The 26,450-nt window shown below is 43.8% G+C and overlaps 1 protein-coding gene across 1 annotated transcript; it reads left to right on the top strand.

Annotated features, from left to right (window-relative positions):
- Positions 1 to 4,471: 4,471 nt before the first annotated feature.
- On the top strand, positions 4,472 to 16,091 carry spdya (speedy/RINGO cell cycle regulator family member A; the record flags this gene model as incomplete). Its single annotated transcript, XM_084336841.1, has 5 exons — positions 4,472 to 4,688; positions 8,162 to 8,220; positions 8,348 to 8,433; positions 10,783 to 10,954; positions 15,816 to 16,091. 5 exons carry the CDS (start codon positions 4,472 to 4,474, stop codon positions 16,089 to 16,091), a joined length of 810 nt encoding a protein of 269 aa, XP_084192967.1.
- Between the last annotated feature and the right edge of the window lie 10,359 nt (positions 16,092 to 26,450).

Here is a 26,450-nt window from a genome sequence, read left to right as displayed (position 1 = left end):
GCTCCTTTTAACCAAGTAGCGTTATTTGTAGTGTAACGTTAGAATAACACAGAATAACGTTAATACAATTACATGCATCATTGTTTACAATGAACGGGTGGGGCTAGTCAAAGCACTGGAGACGGGGACAAGTTAAACATGAATTAATTTATTATAACGGGTCGTTTTCGAGTCGTGCTGCAGTGCCTACGCACCACAGCTATTCTATTATATACTGCTTTGACGCTTCCTCCTCATCGTTGATTGCCTGTAGTAGCTGCATCTAACGTTAGTAGCTAACGTTAAAACTAAAAAACACAACCGGACGAGACAAGTTGTCGGCTAGGATAATCACAACAATACTTCCGGTCCGGTCGGTGGGCTTCAAAATAAAAGTCTTAAACCGGAAAAGACGGAGCGGTGGGCTTCAAAATAAAAGTTTTGGGAAAGAAATTTCTCAAAAAAAATCTCTAACCGGTCGCAATAATATCGCTTATCGCGATATTTTCGGGGGCAATTAATCGCCCAGCAAAATGTGTTATCGTGGCAGGCCTAGTTTACACTGTCTTTCTTCTATTATAACCCTCCCAAATCATATTCAGAAAGTATCACAGAGACTTCTATTGACCAAGGAATTAGTTATTATTTCGCGGTTTATTCACATAACGTTATATTGTTTACACTGTCTTTCTTCTATTATAACCCTCCCAAATCATATTCAGAAAGGCACACACAACATATTCCAGTTAACGGTATATTTTTTTAATGATTCGTTATGGCGTAATCAATACTTCCATGCGTATAAATTGCGTTCGCGACCTCCGTGTTTTGGGGGTAGTTATCAGAAACCTCGGATCCGGGATTCGCTCCCATCCGTCGGGCAAGACCTGTGGGTTTTCAGCCTCTCTCTCTGGAGCTTAACGGAGTTTCTGGAGGAGCTTGTCGCGGCTCATGCGCACGCTCAACCAATCAGAGAGGGGCTTCGCTCAACCAATCAGAGAGGGGTCTGCAGAAATAGAGCTCAACCAATCAGAGAGGGGTCTGCAGAAATGCGGCTACGAAATGTAGAGACGCAGAGGGGGGTGGCCCCCCCTAACCCCCCCCCCATCGACGTCACTCGCCACGCCCCCAAATCTGTCCCCGGCACACATTGAGAGAGAGTTACGCCACTGGACTGTACATTGGAGGTGGTTGGGTGGGGGGGGGGGGGGGGGGGGGTTGGGTAGGTGGGGGGGGGGGAAACTGTACAACTGTACAAGCAAAACTGTACATTGGAATATCGACAGAACCTTACTTGGTCCCAAGAAGAGGGTCTCGTGTATTATTGGGTTAGGACATTTACTGGGCCAGTTTCGAATTGCAGTCTCCCGTAGGTGCTCTTTGAGAGTGGTTTTGAAAGTGGGTAGGGATTCACATTCCTTTACAGCTTTGGGTAGGGCGTTCCACATTGATGTTGTGGCATAATTGCGAAACGTGTTTAGTCCCTTGTTTGAACCGAATCTGGGTTTAACATGATTTGTTGAGCTCCCTCTGGTGTTGTGGTCGTGGTATTCACTGACCTTTGGGAAGTATTTTGACATGTACATGGGTACCTTAGTCGTATAGTGTATCTTGTAGACCAGGCCCATTGCAAGTTGCTGTACTCTGTCGTCTACTCTAAGCCATCCTAGGTAGTCAAAGTGGGCAGGGGTGAGGTGGGTTCTAGGAGTAAGGTCAAGTAGTAGTCTGACCAGTTTGTTTTGTGATGTTTGTAATCTTGTTTTTAGCGCCTTTGAGGTGCTTTGGTACCATGAGGTGCAAGCATAGTCGTAGTACCCTTGAATGAGTTCTCCTGCCAGAGTCTTCAGGGTATTCTTGTTTACCAGAGAGGAGATCCGGTACAAGAATCTAGTTCGTTGGTTGACTTTTTTTTATTACATTGGATGCCATTTTGTCACAGGAAAGATTTGCCTCTAGGATGGAACCTAGGTATGTAATTTCACCTTTCCTTGTGACAATATTGTCACCCACTGTAACTGAGAAGCCGTCAGTCTTGCTGAGTTTGTTATTTATTTATTTTTTTATCCACTTTTTCTCCTTTTTCTATTTTTCTCCCATCCCAATTTCGCTGTGACAATTCTCCCCTCCCCTGTCTTGAACGTTGCTCGCATATGCCCCCAACTGGCTGGTTGTAGGGAGGATAGAAGCCTTGCATCACATGTCCCCCCCGATACATGTGGAGGCAGCCTGTCACATCTTTTCACCTGCCAGCGCGGACTCTCATTGGCGAGGTGTAACGTGTGGGAGGCTCACACTACCCCCGCCATTTCCTGTCTCTGCTGTGCAGTGCAAGCGTCCCCCAACCGACCTGTAGGAGTCGCTGTCCACAACGTCCAGATTACCACCCATCGACTTCCACCCGCTAATTCTGCCAATTGAATTAGTATGACGGGCGGTCCAAGCCGGAGGCAACGCAGACAGCCGGAGTCGAACCCGTGTCTCTTGCGTTGGTGACGAGCGCAATGTCCGCTGCGCCACCCAGCCGCCCTGAGTTTGTTATTTGATCCGAAGAGAATGGACTCTGTTTTACCCAGGTGTAATGATAGTTTGTTATCAGCGAGCCAGGTGCAGATTCTGCCGAGTTCTGAGCTGAGGGTTTTTTCAACCTGTAACTTGTTCTTGTCAGAGACCAGCAGGGCTGAGTCGTTCGCGAACAAGAACAAGTTGCAGTCACAAGCTGACGACATGTCATTTGCATAAATTAGGAACAGTAGCGGACCTTATGCTTCCTTGTGGAACACCACAGCTTACTGTGGATTTTATGCTGTGAAACTACACTTTCTAAAATCAATCCAAAACGTTTGTATTACTCATAACCTGTTCATTTATGTAAAGGTTTTAGGGTGACAAGCAAACAGCGTTTCATATCTCTCATCCTCAGTCAGACAGCGGAGCAACCTGGCCATATCATCTTGACTTGATATTTTAATCCGGTTCAAAGCACTATTGAACAACAGCTGACCTATTTAACAAACTATGACCTCTTATTAATGGTGTCATACAGGCTAAAACACTGAGAAGCAACCTTTAATATAAATATACCACTTTGCTGCAGTCTCGCTTTCCCTACCCCAGATGTAAGGAAGGAATGAAGATAACACATGTACATTTTATCCACAAACCCATAAGTTGTCATTTAACTATCAGCGAGAAAAGGCCAACTGTATGAAAGATCGTTATCACACAGTTAGTCTAGTTACTATGCAATAGATAAACCTAGCTGGCTATCTGCCTATATTGCCTGCTACCTGCAGATTGATTGGCAAATTAAACAAAACAAACCCGGGCATAACATGTTATGGCAGGCAGCCATTTCTGTTTAACTCATTGACCGCCGGGGATTAGTCGGGGCCCTGTGGTTGCATTGCCACACGTTAAAATATAGGACTGAGTCACCTTGTTTGTAGAGCTATAACTATATTCTATATTATTAGCTATGGATACAATACTATGGCCCACTATCACCTATCTATCGTTCAATATGTGAGAAAGAATACATTTTTCCATCCATACGTTCCAGTGTTATACTGTGGTGAATATAAGTATGGTTTTAGAGCTGTCTGGTAATTCATGAAATCCTGAGTTAAAGCCCTATACGTCGATTCCACTATACACGTTGCCATTTCTTGCCTGTGTACGCTATTATCCCGAAATCAAATCTATATCATAGCTATTATGTTCCATCATGAATGCATGAAAAAGGGGGCGGTTGTTTCTGATTATTTGACTGTCAGTAACGGCATTCGCATTGAACACATTAAAAATGGTTATCAGCCCGATCGGTATGAAAGCATTGCAGGATCAAGCAAAAATGTACGTCAAATCGTCCTTACCTGTGGCCGGGGCCCGGGAGTATTTCAAAAATAATATTCCAATTGTTTGATCGCCATCTGGTATATCCAATGTCCATTTCGTTGACGGCATAATCCACCACAACATATGGATCGGAGATATTTGACGCGCTTCGATGGAACCGGCAGAACGGCTGCCCTTGCCCGACAAGGAAACATGAAACCGGAGACCTGGGGCCATCCCACAGAGAAAGATACAAGGGTAGAAAGGGTGCTCGATACTGCCGTCTAGCGTGATGCGGCCGGTATTGCACTTTTACATTCTCATGAGGATTCCCCATGTTAACCCCGAGTCCGTGTGCCTGTAATGAATAGAAATATAGAATAAAAGGAAAACGGACCAAATAACGTATATATATATACGTGGTTGGCGTTCAACGGTTGTCGGACAAACACGTATATAATCGTTGTTGGCGGCCAATGAGTTAATCAGGAATTTCATATCAGGTGACCCCAGGGATGGGAAAGCCTTAGGGCATGTAGCCTTGCTAACGTTAAATAACCAGCTTGTCTTTAATTACGTGTTTATGTCCCTTTTCAGACAACACCAGAAAACAATTTACCATAGTAAACACACACTCAGTTGGATCCAGACTCCACCCATGGCAACCTTACGGATCAAACAGGTAACGGCCCACAGCCTCCAGAGCGGGAGAAGTCTCCAGCTCAAACGGCCCAGTGGGAAAAAGGCCCAAGGCCCAGCGGCCAAGAGACAGTCACTCAACCGGCACCAGGATGAAGTCCAGCCGGGCCAACTGACCCCGGTCCCAACTCTTGTCATTCAGAGGGAAGAAATGGCAGCCTTCTTCAGACTTTTCTGTGAGCTAATGTGTAGCTTTTGTTATTTGGGGCCTGGGGGGGGGGGGGTTCTGGGACACCAGACCTAGGAAAATGCCAACATTGAAACAACATTGAACAGGAAACGCGCTTGCGTTTCCTCTCTGTTTGCGAGCTAGCCTAGCACAAATGAATGGAAGCGGATACGGACCAGCTAGCCTAGCTGTTGGTCGAAAACACCTCTCCCAGAGCTTTAAGCTAATCTACTGGTCCACATCTGCTTGCATTCATTTGTGCTAAGCTAGGCTAGGCTTAGGCTTGGTACCTTTCTTCTTGTGATTATTTCCCATAATGTTGGCATGTTCCTTCAACTGTTGAGCCTATTAGTGGCATGGAAGTGGGCCCAATTTAACAAAAATATGTCAATGATCTACCTGCACTCAAACCCCCCTTTTCCTCTAACATCAAGGTCAGCATGTACAGTACGTGCCCTAGATTATGGTATGCGGGATATTTCCATCAGATCCTGTACATGTCTCAAAGACATGGGTTGAGCAAATCTCTACCAATCACATACCATATAATATGCCATTGAGAATAGAATAGAATAGAAATAATTTTATTATCCCGAGGGAAATTTGACACTGCAAATCGCTCAACATTTAAACATTTAGACAGACCAGGTCACGAATAAGAATAACAAAACAAATCAAATCAAATTGCCTAAGATAAGAGTAGAATAAAATAGAATAAAAATGGAATAAAATATACAGTAAATAAATACAGTAAAAATATACTGAGGTCTACAGTAGGTGTAATATTGCACAGTGCTGTTTCAAAAGTAAGAGTCCAGGAAGATGGTAACTGTCACTCTGTGCTCAGTGATGCAGTGAGGCACAGTGATGCATTATAATAGTCTGATGGCTGTTGGAATGAAGGACTTCCTGTGCCGTTCAGTGCTGCATTTAGGTAGTGTGAGCCTGGCACTGAACATGCTCCTCCTGTCAGCCAAGTCTGTGTATAGTGGGTGGGAGGGGTTTTCCCTGAGGCATAAAAGAAAATATTGTTTGTTTCCTGTTGGTTGTCAGTTAAGGCCATGGGTAGGTAGGGAATTTCTTTAATTACATTTTTTATTTTATTCTTTCCCACGGCGACTATGGATAGGGAATTTCTTTATTTAATTAAAATGTTCACAACAACATGGATGCATGTACTCTGCCAGCATGTTTAATATCCATAATACTAAAGGTTTGACTAAGATTTTTATGAAACTTTATTGTAAAAAAACAAGAAAATATAATTTTTTTAAAATTTACTTTTTTTTAACTCATAAAATAAATTGGGTCGCACCTAAATCGGCAGGGTTGGTCGGCAACCGGAAACAATTTTTTTTTCTTTTAGGCCTGATGGCCTGGACCTTAGCAAGGCTCCTCCTCTCCGCCACCCTCGCTAGAGAGTCCAGCTCCACCCCAACCACGCTACTGGCCTTCCTGACCAGCTTATCCAGCCTGTTTGTGTCCCCTGCTCTCAGTCCGCTGCCCCAGCAGGTCACAGCGTACAAGAAGGCGCCCGCCACCACCGACTCATAGAACATCCTCAACATCCTTGTACAGACATTGAAGGATCTCAGCCTTCTGAGGAAGTAGAGTCGGCTCTGGCCCTTCTTGTACAGTGCCTCTGCGTGTTTTGACCCGTTCAGTTTCTTGTCGATGTGCACACCGAGGTATTTGTACTCCTCAACCATGTCCACATCTGGTGGATCATTTCGTGGATGATTTGATCCAATCAGCCATAGAGTATAACAGGTGGATTATTTTTCAGCATGGATGCCCCCAGTGGGAATGAAATCACTGACCTGGCAGCAGGGCCGGACTGGGGAAATAATTCATACCGGGAGATATAGCGCAAAATATAGCCCCAATCAGGCCACTTTTTAAGCGGGGGTCTGGGGGTCCCCCACCAGGAATTGTTTTTGTTACAAAGACTTAATTTCTTGCATTCTGGTGAATTTTAGTGCATGTGAATCACAAACTAATGAGCCAACAATTGCTTAGTACAATGTACTGTTATGGACCTCAAATAAAACTGTTGTGGCACTAGCAATGCTACTCTCTCCACCTTCAAAAAGAAAAAAGCAAGAGCACAACATATTTTTCTATTTACTATTATAATACAGTTAACCACTCTCTCCTGTAAGGGCCTTTCTTTTTCTTTGTTTTATCCCTCTCTCCTCCACCCTTTCTCTTTCTTCCACTGTCCATCTTGACATCAACGTTAATTGACTTTCGCTATACTGTATCTCTCCCGAGTCCCTCACTACCTGGCTCACTGCCTGGCTGTTATTAGGCTGGTAAAGCTATGCCTCCTAAAATGTGAATCGGAAATACAGAAATACCGGCTACAGGCTTTCCGGTTTCCGGGCACCCCCTGATCTGTTTATAGTCCCCAGCGAAACAAACAACAAGCAGGTCTGTCAGCCTGTCGAGGGAGGCGATAACGAGGTTGTTTCTGGGGGGAATACATTTTCATGAGCACCTTGTCGTGATTTCAGGGGCAGGACTTCCTACCTGATTCCCACTTTCGGCCGTAGTGCTTTACCAGGCTTTATCTCTCGAGATAAAGCTGGGAACGAGGTTAGGCTGTTATTCTGCATCTGAGTGCCGTCTGCCATTCCATTCGCCGCCACCGCTGTCAATCAGTTGTATCGCCTGGTCCCGCCTCCACCAATCACAAGCGGCAGCACGGCTCCATTGTGTGTGTGTGTGTCCGCGTGAGGGAGAGAGAGAGTCAGATAGTTCTCCAACTCTGTCGCAGACAGTGAAATCCTGGTTGTTCCCCACCCACCTAGGTTATCTAACTATCGCGCCGCGCCGCCGCCACAAGTAGAAACAATGGCCTGGCAAAAAAATAAAAAAAATATTATTTTTTTTTATATTTTTCTTTATATAATTATAATTTTTTTTTATCTGTGCAGGCCAGGCCACCGGGAAAACTCCCGGTGCTCCCGATGGCCAGTCCGGGCCTGCCTGGCAGTGTTAGTGACAGAGGCTAAAGTTGAGTTGAGTTAAAAGGGATATTTCACTTTAATAGAACTAAACTAGCAGTCGTGTACAATTACAAAGTAAGCTAGCGACCACTGCTGTCAACACCGCCACTCCTCCCAGGTGTCCGGCTCCTCATTCACTTCCTCTCATTTTGAGGACCAAGTCTGTCATACTTTAATTTTTTTTCTCCCTTCCCAATTTAGTCGTTATGCCAATTCCCCCCTCCCCTTCCTGGTCGTTGCTCGCATGTGCCCCCCACTGGTCGGTCTAGGGAGCCCTGAAGTCTAACAGATGCTTCCTCTGATACATAGGAGACAGCCAGCAGCCTCTTTTCACCTGACAGCGCGGACTCTCATTGGTGAAGTGTAACGTGTGGGATGCCCAATGTGGCTATTTAAAATGTTGATATTGGTTTTGGGGTACACACACTAAATGACTAATCTTATTTCACTGAATTACTTTTGATTCCAGCGGATGACCTGATACAAGACTTTCTGTGGATGGACTGTTGCTGTAAAATTACAGATAAGGTGGTCTAATTACAATTCAGAGTGACTAAATCATTTTGAAACTGCATGATGATGATGATGATGATGATGTTTTTCAACCCACTGATAATAACCTTCCTTATTTTTCTTTCTGCCTCTCACACCTCAGTACCTCCTGGCCATGACCTTTGTCTACTTCAAAAGAGCCCTCTTCACCATCAAGGAACATAACAGGAGGAACTTTTTCATTGCACTGTAAGTTTGAGAGAAAAATACTAAATGTAATAATCACACAACCGGATTTTTGCATGTTTTAGGGCGATATAGAAAAAGTATCACGATATTCAGAAGGACCTTTTTTCTATATCTATATTAAACTAGAGGTGGGGGGAAATCGATACAGTGATATATTGCTTTTTTGCTTGACAATCACATTTTGCTACAATAGAAACGATTGGAGTGAGGTGAACAACATGATGTTATTAGATGAAACAGTTGTTGTTAAGTCACGGTAGCTGGTGGGCTCAAATGCACAACACGGGAGGCAGGAGAATATATATATATTTTTTATTTAAGTAAATGTATTACTGCGTAGAGGGGGTACAGGTGCGGTGTGTCTGGGTGTTTTAGCATGGCAGGTGGGCGGTAGTGGCAGGTGGGGATCGCTGGAGGTAGTGGGCTATGGAGGACACAGACAGAAAAATAAGTCCTCAAGATAAAATCGTACATGGGAATTATTTTTTTTACATATCTGTTTCACATGTATGTGTAAGATTATAACTGTTTGTTGGTTTCCTTAAACATATACGTGAATGAACAAAATTAAGTAAAAAATAATAATATTATAATTAAATATACCGGTATTCAAAAATATATGTTTTAATTTAAAAAAATTGTTTTTTTTTTCTTTACGAGTAATACACGATCACTCGAGTATAGCATGCGATCAATCTATCTGGATTTTTATTTAAAATGCCCGTCCCTAAACCACATACACAAATGTTACACCGCATACATGATCAATTAAAGGCCTGACTATATAGAAAGGTTTTAAGACCCTGTTTAAAGGACTCCACACTATCAGCAGACCTGATTTCACACGGTAGCTAATTCCACAGTTCAGGTGCTACGTCTGAAAAAGCCCTTTGGTCTTCCCATTGGAGAACCACATGTTCTTAATCGTAGTCGACGCTCATAGCAAATGGCCTGAGGTTGTCGTCATGACGGGCACCTCCTCTATGAGGACCATCGAAGAGCTAAGGTCTATCTTCAGCCGCTTTGGTCTACCACAACAGCTGGTTAGTGATAACGGCCCACAACTAGTGTCTGAAGAGTTCAAGACATTTATGGAGGAGAATGGTATTCAGCACATCAAGTCTGCACCCTATCACCCTGCTACCAATGGGCTCGCTGAAAGGTTTGTACAGACCATGAAGCAAGCTCTTAAGTCCTCTCAAGGTACACAGTCCATCAACAGGCGCCTCAGTGCTTTCCTGCTGTCATACCGAAACACACCTCATGCTACGACAAAGGTCTCGCCTGCCTCGGCTATGCTCAAGAGACAACTCCGCACTCGACTTGACCTCCTGAGACCCCAAAAGACGAGGGAGATTGTGCATATGCAACAGAGAGCTCAAGTGGAGAGGCGAGCGAAAGCAAAGTTTCGGAGCTTCACATCTGGAGACCGGGTTCTCGCCCGGAACTATACCAAAGGGGTCAAATGGATGCCTGCAACAGTGGTTGCAAAAACAGGTCCTGTGTCATATACAGTAGAAACCAGGGATAATCTCATCTGGAGAAGACACATCGATCAACTGCTCCACACGGCTGGTTTCCACGATGACTCACCTCAGCCGCCATCCTTTGTTCCAGAGCAGGAGACCTACCAGGAGCAGCATTCATCACCAGAAGAGCCCCAGACGCAACCTGCAAGAGTGGCCCCTGTCCCAGGCACACCTACTGTAGGCCTAGCCATCACTTCTCCCAGACCCGGACTCCTACAGTCCTCCCCAAAAGACAATGAAACTGACTTGCCTACAGGTCGTTACCCCAGTAGAGTCAGACGCCCTCCTGATAGACTAACCCTTATAATTGGGGCAGAATAATCCCCAGGGTTCAGTCTGGGAATTGAGGTAGTCTACCCTCTTTCCCTAGTTCAGGCAAAGGTTACTAGCCAATGAAAGTTTAAGTTTAAATACGATTTGTTAAGTTAATTATAGAATGAGGGATACCAAACCACAGTGACACTTAGTGTTTTTTGTTAATGTTTAAGTACTTACTTTTTAGGGGAACCTTCAAAGTTAAGGGGGAGGGATATGTTGTGTATTGACATTCTAAGTTTGCCCCTTATTAGATACCGTCACGCCCCCTGCTAATAAGTACTGCCGTCATTGTAATCACCTGTGTTGAGTTTTCCACTAAAGAGCTGTCAACTGGAATTTACCCGTGTCTCGTGTCTCCTCATTATTATATGTTATACTAAATAACCAGATGAGTATACAACAGGTTTGGTCCGGGGGACGACGAGCACCCCTTGGTCGGAGGAGCGGAGAGCCCTACTGGGGCAGTAGTAATGGAAATGTAATGACGATTGTTGCCTCACAGTTACCTGGCCAACACTATGGAGGAGGACGAGGAGGAGGTCAAGTACGACATCTTCCCCTGGGCGCTGGGCAAGACCTGGAGGAAGCACTTCTCCGGCTTCCTGGTGCAGAGAGACACGCTGTGGGCTCGCATCGGGTACAGGGCTGCCGTGAGCAGGAACTGCTGTGAAGAGGTACACATTTACATGTAGTCATGTAGCTGACGCTTTCATCCAGAGCGAAGAGGTACACGTTTACATGTAGTCATGTAGCTGACGCTTTCATCCAGAGCGAAGAGGTACACGTTTACATGTAGTCATGTAGCTGACGCTTTCATCCAGAGCGAAGAGGTACACGTTTACATGTAGTCATGTAGCTGACGCTTTCATCCAGAGCGAAGAGGTACACGTTTACATGTAGTCATGTAGCTGACGCTTTCATCCAGAGCGAAGAGGTACACGTTTACATGTAGTCATGTAGCTGACGCTTTCATCCAGAGCGAAGAGGTACACGTTTACATGTAGTCATGTAGCTGACGCTTTCATCCAGAGCGAAGAGGTACACGTTTACATGTAGTCATGTAGCTGACGCTTTCATCCAGAGCGAAGAGGTACACGTTTACATGTAGTCATGTAGCTGACGCTTCCATCCAGAGCGAAGAGGTACACGTTTACATGTAGTCATGTAGCTGACGCTTTCATCCATAGCGACTTACAGATTGTGTACAACAAGGCAGCAGGAGGGGTTCACCTCTGGCAGCTATGGGTAAGTGGTAACGTTCGTCTAGTAGTGTCGAGTGCATAGTAGTATAGACATACTGTATTAGCATAGTTAGTAGGTAGTAGTATATACATAGTAGGTAGTAGTATAGGCATAGTATAGCATAGCATAGTAGGGGAGACTGGCTCTGGAGGTAGAGCAGTTGTCTGGTAATCCGGAGGTTCCCGGTTTGATTCCTGCTCCTCCCGGGCAGCATGTCGAAGTGTCCTTGAGCAAGACACTTAACCCCTATCTGCTCCCGATGAGTTGGTTGAATATGTGAAATATGTCCTAGTAATACAAGAGTACAGTAATAGCTGCCAGTATTTTACCCCTTCAGAAGCATTTATATAGACATTTTAAGATAAATGAATATACTGTGATATATACCATTACCGCTTATGCTTCAAATTATACCGTGATATACATTTTTGACCATATTGTAAACAAGATGAAAGTCTTTCTCTGGTCTGCATCCCCTTAACAATTGTGTGTATTGAGCCGTACTGTATTGTACCCATTCTGCAATCTGTTAATAAAATGTTCAATCAATAGGGGTGGGAATAGCCAGAGACCTCACGATACGATACTATCGCGATACTTGCGTCACGATACGATAGTAACGCGATACTAAATATATCGCGATACGCTGAGTATTGCGAAATATTATTATTATTTAATTTTTTTTATCACATTTTATTTATTACCTTTTTCAACTGCAAAGTAAAACTTTGTCAACATGTTTTATCTAATAAAATAAAGTTCAGTCTGTTCATCTCACTTCAATCATCTTTATTGCAGAACATGGTATTTTCTCAAGCAGACAGATGTAAACACTGTAATCTGTGTTGCATGTACCTGACAAACTGAACTGTTTGTATTACAGTCATATTCCAACTTAACTGAATGCACATGTGTGTGTGGGGACTACTGTACTATTACAGGTATTGAAATGAACAATGCAACTTCCTTATACCAAAAAAAAATATATATATATTTTTTATGAATAATTAAATATCGATACAGTATCGCCACGCAAAGTATCGCGATACTACTACGTATCGATTTCCCCCCCCCCCCACCCCACATAGTAGATAGTAGTATAGACATAGTAGCATAGTAGTATAGACCAGTGGTTCTCAAACTGTGGTACGCGTACCACTAGTGGTACTTGGTGGTACTGCTGGTGGTACTTGAAAACATTTACAATTTTTATTTTTTTTATTTTTTTGCAGTCAGGCCACTGAATTTAGAAGCAGGCCAGGCCAGTGTTTCTGGTTGCGGTGGCACGATAGTTAGATAACCTAAGTGGGGAACAACCAGGAGATCACTGTGACAGAGAGTAGTGCAGTCTAAACAGTCATAAATCTTTAATTCAACTTCAGCCCTGATCATAACCATTTATCTTTTTAGATTTTTTGTAATGTCAGATAAAAAATGAAATACTCCCACTTTTCTGAAAAGAGTTGGTGTTAAATCTGACATTACAAAAAATCCATCAAAATCTGTGTTGCTGCTAATCATTGACACATGCCTAGCCTGTAATAATCCCCCCCAGAAAAATGTACTTTGCATTTGATATATTGAAAATATTTTACTTTTTGTGTGTTTTTTTTAACAATAATTTGTGATGCCATCACACAAACTGGCATTTAAAGGGTAAACATTCAAAAATGTATTGAATATGTGTTTTCTTTTCTTTTTAACAATAATTTGTGATGCCCATCACAAACACTGGCATTTAAAGGGTAAAAATTCAGAAATTCCTGCACCAGAATGCAGGAAATTAAGTTTTTGTAACAAAATAATTGTGCGTGTGTGTGTGTGTGTGTGTGTGTGTGTGTGTGTGTGTGTGTGTGTGTGATGTAATGCTTAATTATACAACGGCATGCAAATTTCTCGATTCTGATTGGCCATTCACACGTCTTTATTGGTAACAATCCACGGTCCTGGGCTCAGGACCCGCCCACAACCAAATCACATAACCCTCCCCGGCTCACTCCGGGAGAAAACAGGATCGCGGAGAACAAATGGTTATGTTGAAAGCACCATAACGACTAAATATGAAGCGATTCTGTCAAGGGGAATGTGTTAGTATTTTAAACAATGTTGGATGATGTAATTGATGGGTCTTGACTCAATCTAGAACAAAAGAAAAATCGCGGATTGATTGATAGATTAATTGATTGATTTAAATTTCTTCCTTCCTACTTTCCGACTGCAGCGTTCTCTCTCACACTGTCCGACGCTGGCGTACCCACAAACACACACATACACACACACACACACACACACACACACACACACACACACACACACATACACACACACACACACACACGCACACACACACTGTGACACACACACACACACACACACACGCACACACACACACACACACTCCTGTCTGCAACACCGGGGGAGTCAGACTGAGAGAGAAGCAGCGCTGTTTTAAGTGAGCATGGTCTATTGAATTGATTGATTGGTTGATTGCTAATTTTATTACTGTACCCCTGGTTTCCAACTGGTTAAGTTTAGGCTAAAAGAAATAAATAAAAAAATAGGGCGAAGAAAACGTTTTTTTCCTATAGGGCAAAGAAAACGTTTTAATAAATTTTCAATCAATCATTCCAATAATACACAGTTGGATGTGTTAGTTGGTTGGATGCACTTCAAGCTGCTTCCACATGAGGCAACTTCTCTCAATCATTCCAATAATACACAGTTGGATGTGTTAGTTTGGTTGGATGCACTTCAAGCTGCTTCCACATGGAGTTGTGGGAACTACTTTTTCTGGCGGATGGTTTTTTCAATAAATCTTCGATTAATGTGTGTTTATTGTATAGAAATAAGGTTGGATGAATCTGGCAGTTGTATAAAAGCTTTACACCACGTGCAGTCGTGATTTGTGACCAATAAACCATGCCTAGGGGGGTCTAACGACCCTCGGCTGCGCCTCGGGCCTAACAACCACCCCTAGGCATGGTTTATTGGTCACAAACCACTCCTGCGTGTGATGTAATGCTTAAGTACATTGTGGCTGTGTCTGACAAAAGTGAACAATAAATATTGGTATTAGGAAAACATTTGCCTCCTGCGTGAACTGTGCATAGCTGAATAGACTGTATTTTAACGCCGGTCATATGGTTGTACTTGGAGAGCCAGCTACGTTCTCAGGTGGTACTTGGTGTAAAAAGTTTGAGAACCACTGGTATAGACAATAGACATAGTAGCATAGTACATAGTAGATAGTACTATAGACATAGTAGCATAGTAGTATAGACAAAGACATAGTAGCAGAGTACATAGTAGATAGTATAGACATAGTAGCATAGTACATAGTAGATAGTAGTATAAATAGTATCCGGAGTTGACCGGAGGTCTGCTCTCCTCCATTTGACGCCATCCATGCAGAGTCTGAACGTAGGAATTGACTGGTTCAGAGGTGCTTCAATCAAAAACGATCCACTCGTTGAGCATAGGGCTGGACACACACCAAAGAGAACATGTATACACTACTGCTTGAGAACGGGAGTTCTTAGAATGATATCTGTCTCTGTTACTGTAATGAAACCCAATGGACCCTTATTGGCACGGCAAAGAAACTTGATCTTTTCCTTGAAAGAGAAAAAGGGCCACACTGGTCTGTCCTCCAGGTGATGGCCATCGTGTCCTCACACTTCATCTGTCTGTCTCTGTCTGTCTCTCTCTGTCCTCCAGGTGATGGCCATCGTGTCCTCACACTTCATCTGTCTGTCTCTGTCTGTCTCTCTCTGTCCTCCAGGTGATGGCCATCGTGTCCTCACACTTCATCTGTCTGTCTCTGTCTGTCTCTCTCTGTCCTCCAGGTGATGGCCATCGTGTCCTCACACTTCATCTGTCTGTCTCTGTCTGTCTCTCTCTGTCCTCCAGGTGATGGCCATCGTGTCCTCACACTTCATCTGTCTGTCTCTGTCTGTCTCTCTCTGTCCTCCAGGTGATGGCCATCGTGTCCTCACACTTCATCTGTCTGTCTCTGTCTGTCTCTCTCTGTCCTCCAGGTGATGGCCATCGTGTCCTCACACTTCATCTGTCTGTCTCTGTCTGTCTCTCTCTGTCCTCCAGGTGATGGCCATCGTGTCCTCACACTTCATCTGTCTGTCTCTGTCTATCTCTCTCTGTCCTCCAGGTGATGGCCATCGTGTCCTCACACTTCATCTGTCTGTCTCTGTCTGTCTCTCTCTGTCCTCCAGGTGATGGCCATCGTGTCCTCACACTTCATCTGTCTGTCTCTGTCTGTCTCTCTCTGTCCTCCAGGTGATGGCCATCATGCCCTCACACTTCATCTGGCAGCGAGAGCGAGCGGAGCACCACAGCGGTGCGGTGCGGCAGTATGGTAATCAGGACCACATCCGAACTCCCCAGGGGCCCTCTGCCTCCCCGGCCCCCTGCACTCTCTGTGACCGCAGGGGCAGACGTGAGACCACACCCTCCAGGGCCAAGGCCCCCTGCAGGGTGGGACGGAAGACCAAAGGCCAGGCCCAGCACAACCCGCTCTACTGTGCAGAGGAGCCTCCCAGTAAGTGCCAATGACTTAAAGGGAACATGCAGACATTGTGGGAAATGTGCTTACCGTCAGACAAGAGGGAAGACACCAATTTCCTCTCTGTGCATTCAGTAGAAAGCTATCCGGCTGCAAGCTAGCTATAGCTTAGCACAAATTATTGGAAGCGGATACGGACCACTAGCCTAGCTGTTGACCAAAAACAACTCTCCCGGAGTTTCAGGCTAGTGGTCTGTGTCTGTTGTTCATCAATGGTTTATTCCATCTACTCACATTCCGTTTATGGCAAGACGGGATGATTGAAGTTATCCTGGATGATTAAATCCACGCTCGTCTGTTCAAGACTGCATCGGGGAACAGAGCTAGCCAGATGCAAATTAGCAAAATAATCTGATACTGCAGACGTCAGGTGTCCACAAGCTTTGCGATAATTGTGTGTTGATTTAATTTTGAACATGGTCACTTTCCAACCACTCCTTTGTAGCTAACGGTACCTTCTCATCTTCCTCTTTTGCCAGGGGGTGAGTCAGATTGTCGATCCACATATGACATGTCCATGGATTGGATCGAGGAGTAAGATCATGTGAAGCAGACAATTTACAACTACATTTCCTTATCCTGAACCATAGATGGTGTGTATTGTATACCATCCTGCTGTTTTCCCTACAAAGCCCAGTTATATTAGTCTGTTCACCACCCAGTGGAAATGCACCCCAGCATCTCTAAATAATAATATTTCAATGGTGATGATCGAGTCCAAATTTCAACTTCAAACCAAATTTATTTTCAAACCTTGTTTTTTATTTTAACCGTGTCAAAGTCCAAATCACAAGTGGCATTTACATGGTTAGGGTCAAATCTCTCTCAATTCAGTCAGTTCACTTAACTTCACAAGTGTAATTTCTTCAGAATTCTTCATTGAAATATTTCCAGAGATATTGGGGGCACAGCAAGGTTGTCTGATCCAACCTATTCACTAATAATTGAAAGTTGCTCTTTCAATCAGAAACTATGCTGTTATGCAAATAAACATTTGGGATTTGATTGAACTCAAGATACAGTTTATTCCCTTCCTTCATAGGTTGTGGGTTTGTTTTTTAAGATAAGAATAAGGGCTACTCATTCAGGAAAGTGTGAATGTCTGTAAATACACATTGTTTAGATGTTTGTGTGCACGTACCAAGCACAATTGAACAAAAGTCTTGTTTATTTAGTTGTTTAGACCACTTTGAGTTAATGGTACATATTAATGTAGCCTATTTATTTATGTATGTATGCATTTGTTTATTTATTTATTTATTTATTTATTTATTTATTTATTTATTTATTTATTTATTTATTTGTTTATTTATTTATTTATTTGTTTATTTATTTATTTATTTGTTTATTTATTTATCTTTATCTTTATATATATATATATATCTTGCACTGATTTCCTTGGACACTTTTATGCAAGTGCAAAAAATATACTGGATATGTTTTGTCAGAAAATAAGCTGGTGACCAATTTTGTATGTGAATGTTACAGGTGGATATAGCCTACTCTACTGTATATGTTCACAGGTTATAGTATGTCATACAGATGGGTGTTCTTGGGATATTGCTACCACTGTGCCTGTTAAGATAACTAGATCCTGTCTTGTTTGGAGTTTTGAATAAAGGCTAGATATGACTGTTTTTTTTTTATATTTTATAGTGTCTTGTGTAGTATACTGCACTTATTTGTATATTTTTAAAGGGGCATTAACCGATTTTTAACCTGAATCCTGTTCTGTTGTGAGGAGGACATGTGATGATAATGGACAACATGTTCTGTGTCTCAAAGAGCCTATCATCCGCACAACGTCGCCTAACAGAGCAGACCTCTGTTGAGCAGCAAATGCTAACTTCCTCAACTATTTCTTCAGCTTTCCTCCAGTTTCGCCTCGACTACAGTTGAAAATAGTCGAGGAAGATGTCTGCTTCTGGGAGTACCACTCTTCGGCTCTGGCTACACCTATGATAGTCAGGTGATAAAATACATATAAATCTTGCACACAGAATGTTGACAAGACAAGCTTTTGGTGATGTGCTTAATAATCCCATCAGTTGCCATGGGACCAAACAGACACATGAGTCCTCGCAGGCCAGAGAGAGTTTGTCAAAGTATATGAGGGTTCGACAGAGATCTGTGGAGGGAGTTGGCTCAGGAGCATCCAGACCTAGTAGACCAAGAAGTAGCGTGTTCTGTGTCTGTGGGCACCGACCTTTCCATGGTTTCCGTCGATGAGATCCAGCAGGAAAACACAACTAAAAAAACTTGGGCCTCTCTAAAACAACTCGAGTGTAAAGAAAATCAACTGCAAGGAAAATGTCACATTTTATTTTAAATGAAGACCAACACTGGGCTTCCCTCTGCATCCGTCTTCTTCACCCTGATGGGGGACCCTGATGTAAACAAGACGAAAGTCTTTCTCTGGTCTGCATCCCCTTAACAATTGTGTGTATTGAGCTGTACTGTACTGTACCCATTCTGCAATCTGTTAATTAAATCTGTTTTCAATCAATCAATTCAAACCCTCATTAACCTCACCTCCATTTGGCGTCCCTCCACTGGTGTCCTTCGGCATCGCGAGCAGTTTCTCCTCGTCCCGATGAAGCTACGACTTGGCCTTCCCAACAAAGATTTAGCCTTCCGAAGGTAATGGCAAGGGAGTTAAAGTACATTATCTACTGGCCAACACAGAAAGAAGTTAGGGCGAATCTACCACCACTGTTCAGCAATGCTGAGCTAAAACATGTGCCAGTCATTATAGACGGAGATCAGAGCTGTTACCTACTCACACTGCAAGTCACACAACACTGTCAAATTCATCATCGGTATAAGCCCCACAGTATCAATCGCCTTTTTCTTGTCAACGGGGCGACAGTGGCTCAGGAGGTAGAGCAGTCGTCTGGTAATCGGAAGGTTCCCGGTTCCGTTCCCGCTCCTCCCGGGCAGCGTGTCGAAGTGTCTTTGAGCAAGACACTTAACCCCTAATTGCTCCCGATGAGCAGGTTGGCACCTTGCATGGTTTCCACTGCCATCTGTGAGGGAATGGGTAAAATGTGAGGAACAAAATATTAAAGTGCTATATAAATGCACCATTTACCATTGGTCGAGACGTGCCAGTGACAAGGTCATCACCAATAACTCCTAGTTGATCTCCTTGAGCAAGGTGACCATGTGCTCAACGTCCTGTAGTCATTTTCATCCAAATGACCTGTGGTGAAGAGGAGGAAGGACGATGACCCTTTCACTACCACACTACATAATGTTAACCCTTTCACTACCACACTACAGAATGTTAACCCTTTCACTACCACACTATAAACTGTCTGTAGTGTGGTAGTGAAAGGGTTAACCTTATGTAGTGTGGTAGTGAAAGGGTTAATCTAACGCGAATACTTCTATAGGCTCTAACTAGGGCTGCAGGATCTGGACCAAACATGATATAAACGTTTCTTTTTTTAACAGATACTCGTGATTTAACTTGTTATGCTTGTGTTATGTTGTGGTTTGAACACATGCAGTAGCTCTACAGCAGTAGATTGTGGGCTTCTCTCATGAACTTCCCAGTGAGTTCCCATTGTATTTCTAGGCTTCAAAGAGGGTTGCCTATGCTTCTCATTCATTGTAATATAGTGTTAATTCATTCATATAGAAATATTAATATGAACTGAATATTGTACAGCCTCTGAATATTGTACGGCCTCTAACAAACAAACAAAAAAGTAATTCCATGCTGCTGGTTTATATCTTTATTTAGTTTTTGTGAAATAATCTCAAACGAATCGAACTTCATTGTATTTTATGTCTCACTGCTTAACACATTGTCCGCCATGGGTTATATCCATCAATATAGCCAGTCTGCCATCGTTGAAAGCCTATGGAGATGTTTACCTTCTTTGCAGAGCTATAACTTTTTAAAATTGATTGCTATATTGACATTACTATGGCCCATTCAACATCGATTATCTATCGTTCCAGATGTGGGAACGTTATATTTTTTCACTCATACATTGTTGTGTTAATACCGTCTTGAATATAAGTATGTTTATAAGCTTTTCTGCTGTAATTCCAAAAACGCTAGTTATAGGCCCAAACGCATATGATAGATTATCGATTGCCGTTTCTTTCCTATACACGCTATATTAAAAAATTCAAATGTATATGATCGGTATACATTATGCTTCATCATGCGTGGAGGAAAGGGGGGGCGGGGGTCATCTATAATTCCTTTATCGTCAGTAACGGCTTTATGTAGTATGGGTTGCTATATTGATCAGACTGTTTGCAAACAAAGAAACGCACAATCGGGCTGAAAATAACGTTACTGTCCTCTTACCATTCACCGATGAGACTGGAAGAAAAAGGTCCCAATTATTTGATGCCGATCGCCTAGATCAGGGGTTCCCAAACTTTTTCAGCTCGAGACCCAAAAGAGAAATTTGGTGTTTCCCCGGGACAAAAATACATCATGAATTGCCATAACATGGGCGGCTGGGTGGCGTAGCGGAGATTGCGCTCGTCACCAATGCAAGAGACTCCGGTCTCGACTCCCCAAGTCAGCGTTGCCTGCGGCTTGGGCCAGTCGTCATACTATCTCAATTGGCAGAGGTAGCGGGTGGAAAGTCGATGGGTGGGGATTGGATGTTGTGGACAGCGACTCCTACAGGTCGGTTGGGTGACGCCTGTACAGCAGAGACAGGAAGTATCGGGGGCAACGTGAGCCTCCCATGCGTTACTCCTCGCCTCTGAGAGTCTGCGCTGTCTGGTGAAAAGATGCGACAGGCTGCCTCCTCGTGTACCAGAGGGGACACGTGATGCAAGGCTTCTATCTTCACTACAGCCGACCAGTGGGAGGCATAATCTATAGCAACGTTCAAGACAGGGGAGGGGAGAATTGAAGGGGAGAATTGGTAATACGAAATTGGGATGGGAGAAAAATAGAAAAATAAGGAGAAAAAGTGAATAAAAAAATGAATTGCCATAACATACATTTATAAACTACTGATAAAGAACACAACAAACCATGCATTTCAAATGTATATGAAATGTATTTATTTAATTATAAAAGTACATCACAGCAATAATCAGAGTGTAATGTTAACAGAGTCATTATTATATATAATATATATTTTTTATTTTTTCATAAAGTACCTTCATGTTATTTTCACGTAAATTTTATATACTATAATAATGTAAATCCAGGGAGCCATGACACCAGTATAAACACAAACAACAGTAAATGCTGGGGGCGAGCTCAGTTTATGGTCAGCATTTAATTTGAATCTAAACACATATTGCACTTTACTTTTCCATTTTTTAACATTTACACCTTATTCTTCCATGTTTGCCAAATTATAAATACAACACAAATTGTAAAACAGTACTGTATATCTGTATGTTATGTATGTCATAATTGTCATGATATATACCTGTATGTTGTGTATGTCATAAATGTCATTATGAAATGGGGGACCCTGATGTAAACAAGATGAAAGTCTTTCTCTGGTCTGCATCCCAAATTGTGTGTATTGAGCCGTTCTGTATTGTACCCATTCTGCAATCTGTTAATAACATTTTCAATCAATCAATCCCCCTATCCCCAATCAAATCCAACCCACATGTCAAAAAATGTAAACCAGTGCAGTACTAAGAAGGGCTATTTTGCCTAAACGTCACTGTTTGACGGCATTCAATTCTACCATCACATTATAACATGCATAAAATGTGATTTTCAGTCAAAATAAATCTATTTAAAGCATTTGAAATGCCACTATGTCATAATTACTTGATGGATTGAGCCAGTTTCAGCAATATAATCCACTGCATAGGTTTATATGGCATGCATATAAATGAGTGGAATGGTCATGTGATTACGTAGGACAAGGCAGACACTTGCTACTGTACCAGCTAGTTGGCGCGCTTTTTATTTCAATGCTCGTTAACTAGCCTTTCGGCAGAGTTTTAAATTAGTAGTGAGTTGATTATTAATATTCTGCGCACATTTATAATGGTTAACATCTGTGTTTGTGCAGGTTGCTCTAATTCGTGCCTTTCTGGGCACAGAGTGCACTTTTCCCCGAGGAGAAATAGCCCAGTTTTCTGAGCTTGGGTGAAGTTTGTTGCAAAGGGCAACACTCTGTGATATGTGGAGCTCACTTCAGCAATGATGAAGTCATCCCAGGTGACCTTATGGAGCACCGGAAGGGATTTAGGACTGTCGACCGAGTGAGACCTTTACCAAGTGCTGTACCGAGGAGGCAGCCTACAAGTGCCCAACAAGATACTAGACGCAAGACTCCAAGAGGGAGCGTACCAATGTTCCCCGGGTCCTATGTTCCCCGCTCCTGAAAAAGGGTCCTATGTTCCCCACTCCCGAAAAAAAGGGACCTTTTTTTGTAGGACCCAGGGAACATAAGGATGACCCCATCACGAGGGGCCCCTTGAACGTGCAAATGAGCTGAACCTGTTTTTCAACCGATTCGACCTAACGAGCCCCGCCCTACCCCGCCCCCCCCAATCAGCACCAGTTTCCCCCTGGACTCCCCCACCCCCCAAGCACCCCACCACAGACAGCAGCAGCAGTCTGACCCCCAACCCCCACCACCACCAGCAATGACAGACCCACCACCCCACCCCACCCCCGCCCAGCCCACCCCCGCTGATCATCACTAACGACCAGGTCCAAAGGCAGCTCTCCAAAATCAGGGTGAACAAAGCCAGAGGGCCTGACAACACCCAGGGTGCTCAAGGCGTGCGCTGGACAACTGGTGGCACCATTCCAGCACATTTTCAACCTCTCCCTGAGGCTGGAGAGGAGAGAGAGTTAAATCATTTTGTGTCCTGTACTGCTGGAGAGGGTGCCCCAGCTATGGAAAACATCCTGCATTGTCCCGGTGCCCAAAAAGGGGCGCCCAAGTGCCCTCAATGACTACAGGCTGGCCGCTCTGACGTCACACGTCATGAAGACCTTTGAGCGGCTGGTCCTGCAGCACCTCGGGACTTCAGAACTAGAGACTCACATCACCGTACTGACTATCTTGTTTCTTTCGACTAGAGAGTAGAGACTCATATCACTGGACTCTCACCACTGGACTATCTTGTGTTTGTACTTTGTATATTATTATATTGTATTTGTATCTATACCTTGGCTTAAGTGTATCTATAGTGTATATAGATACTGGACTGTATAGGACTGTGAAGCTATGCATCCCCCACCCTGTATCCCCCCCCATGCTGCTTTGACACCCGTATTTCCCCAAGGGGATCAATAAAGGATTATCTTATCTTATCAAACATTCAATGACCAGCTGCATTCAATCCCAGTGGTTTGGACCGGGAGTGACTGCAGAAACAGTAAGTCATGTACACAGATGCATGATTTGCTCACAAAACAGAAGAGCAAAAGGGGAGGGAAAGAGAGACCATGTTCCAGATCAGGTGCATTTAATATCTTCTCACCAACCAGTTAATTAAAACTAGGGAAGCCAGGCGAGGAGACAGACTTACTCCACAAATGCCACAAATTCACTGTTCATCATAGTTAGAATTAACATAACAAAATGTTCACACAGTTAATGCAACTCCACACAGAGACATAATGGTATGGATGGTCACTCCAAGAGTCCATTTCATTACCATTCTGACCTCCGACAAGTCCAAGATCTCCAATAAAGGGGTTATAGCATGCGGGTTAAGTGATCATTATATGATATTCTGTACCCGCAAAAAACTAAAACAAAAGGCTGGCTGCCACAAAACAGTCACATCTAGAGACCTCAAAACCTACTCTAGCGAGGCCTTCAACCTTGAACTGGAGAGTCTGGACTGGTCAGATGAACTCAATGGTACACTGGTTGAAGAAACATGGCTTGGTTTCAAAACCAAATTCTCAACAAGACTAAACAACATGGCCCCCCTAAGAACCACCAGGGTAAAAAATCGCGCTGAGCCGTGGATGCACTCCGAAATACTGGCCGCTATGAAAACCAGAGACAAAAAATGCTCTGAGTTTCGTAAAAGTCAGTCAAAGCTTACTAAAAGCACGAGCAGTGAACTCCAAGCCCATGTGACTGAACTCAAACTAGAAAGAAACAGACTAAGAAACGACGTAAACTCCATGATCAAAACTGCAAAAAAGAATTTCATCAATGACAAAACTGAGGAAAACAAAAACAAACCACGTGAACTTTGGAAATTACTCAATAATCAACTAGAATGCAGTAAAAAACTTAAAACCAGATTCTCAAACATAAACATAAAAACGGACAACACGCTCATCACAGACAAGCTGGATGTAGCCAATTACTTAAACATTTTCTTCACAAACATAGCCACAACACTTGTTACAAAGGGTCAGATTAAACCGAATATATATATTTATTGCCTGAGATCCCATGTATAATATTTGTATATCGTTTGATATCCCTTGTATATTCTTTGTACATATATACGGAATATCCCTTTACCTGCTACAGGACAGACCATAATATTCGTTCTCCTATTGGAAGCGATCCCCTAGGCGCCAATGACTTACCCCCTAGACCCGACTTGAAAGGTGCCGACGAACATGTCCCAACTAGCCCCGGTTCCGCGTAGGAATACGGCTACCGAAATACGAATGGTACTATTTGTTCACCGTGCACATAAATAGGGCGCAAGAAATGTAGAACTCCTCTTAGTCCCTTGTCCCGTTCAGTCTCGTTCAGTTCCAGTTATCCAAGTGACGTCTCTCCCCACTACGCAACGTGGGCAGAGTAGGGCTCGCATCGCCCCAAGATAGAGTCTCGTGTTATCCTAATACGTTTGTTTAACGTATCGTTCGCTATTTATTAGTAAACCTTCATTACGAGTCAAAGACCACGTGAAGTGAGTAATTGTGCGTCTACATAGAGCACTTAATTGCCGCGTGCTAAATAGGATAGTAACGTCAAGTTCAACTGTGAACCACGGACCAACCGGAGGATTTACCCCGCCAGCAGAGCCTTTTCGGCAGGATTATTATTCTTCATTCTTCACCAAGCTGCTGGAGCAGAGAACCGCCTACCCCGCTGCTACTGTGGGATCTACACCTGCCCGTGGAGACCATCACTCGAGCCCGTCTCTGTCGTACCAGAGGCTCCACGGCTTTCACCTGCACGGCGCGCACCCTGGGACCAGGCTGCCTTTCCCGCTGACTCAGGGGTGATATCGCCTCCGTGGACCCTTTGCATTGCCCCCCCCTGCTGGCTTACAACCGGTAGTACACCCCCCCTTCCCAGAATATCCTTAGATCTAATTACTTAATATTCATTATTGATTTGCCTGCACATTCTTTGCCTTATAAGCGCATCCAAAGTGAACAAAGTAATGTAATATCATATTCTTAATGTAATAAATATTCTAAACAAGTATTTGTGTGGAAACCGTTTCATTGTGGAAGTGTTCTAATCTAATATACCTTTGTACGGTATTGGCCAGTAATGTACAGGACGGTAGTAGTTTAATGATACTAATACTTGATTAATACAGTCAGGGAATTGTACCCCTCAGTTACAATTGGTCCTTCGAGCCGGAGATAATAATTAGCGTAATATTAATATAATATTAATATTGACATGGCCAATGACGAACACTCCACAAACGGTTCTCCTAAGCTAGATCGCCCGCAGCGCAGACGGCAGCCACCTCCCTATCTAGAGGCATACTCTGTCAGTCCAATACCTAGCTTTAAAGGGAAGTTAAACGCGGAAAAAGTATAAAGTAAAATTATGTCCGACCCTAACAACCAGGCTACCCCGCCAACAGAGGCCCTAGTGGGTTCTAATGTAACTGACCAAGCTCACGGTGGGGACCAGGAGGGAACTGACACGACTTTACCCCCAGACAATACCGAAGAAATAGTCCCCGATCAGCTCCGGGAGGAAGACAACCCTAAAGAGACGCGCACCCAGGAGACGGATCTCCTCGGTACGCAACCGGAGAACGGATCTCCAACAAGTACTGCCGGGAGCCGATCGCCCCGAACGGCGTCTTCCCCCAGCGAGGCGGACAAGATGCTGGCGCAGGCACTCATCGCCACCCTGGCAGCCTCCACCGAACGCGATCGACTTCAAGCGCAACAGACGTGCGAGCGCGAACATTTTGCAGGCGAGCGAGAGCGCTTCCAGGCGCAACAAAGGAGTGAAGACGACCGAATAAGACTGGAGACCAGACGCCTCCAGACAGAAGAGAACATTGAGAGAAGCCGCGCCGACGTCGCAAATGCACAGCTCCACGCCGCCCATGCCAGCGCCAATGCCCAGCGCGACGTCGCCAACGCACAGCGCGACGCTGCCCAGGCCAGCGCCAATGCGCAGCGCGACATCGCCAATGCCCAGCGC

Source organism: Notolepis coatsorum (assembly GCF_963971535.1).
Source record: "Notolepis coatsorum genome assembly, chromosome: 1".
NCBI classification, from domain to species: domain Eukaryota; kingdom Metazoa; phylum Chordata; class Actinopteri; order Aulopiformes; family Paralepididae; genus Notolepis; species Notolepis coatsorum.
Note: the sequence above shows the minus strand (reverse complement) of the source record. Positions and strands in the feature narration are given on the sequence as shown.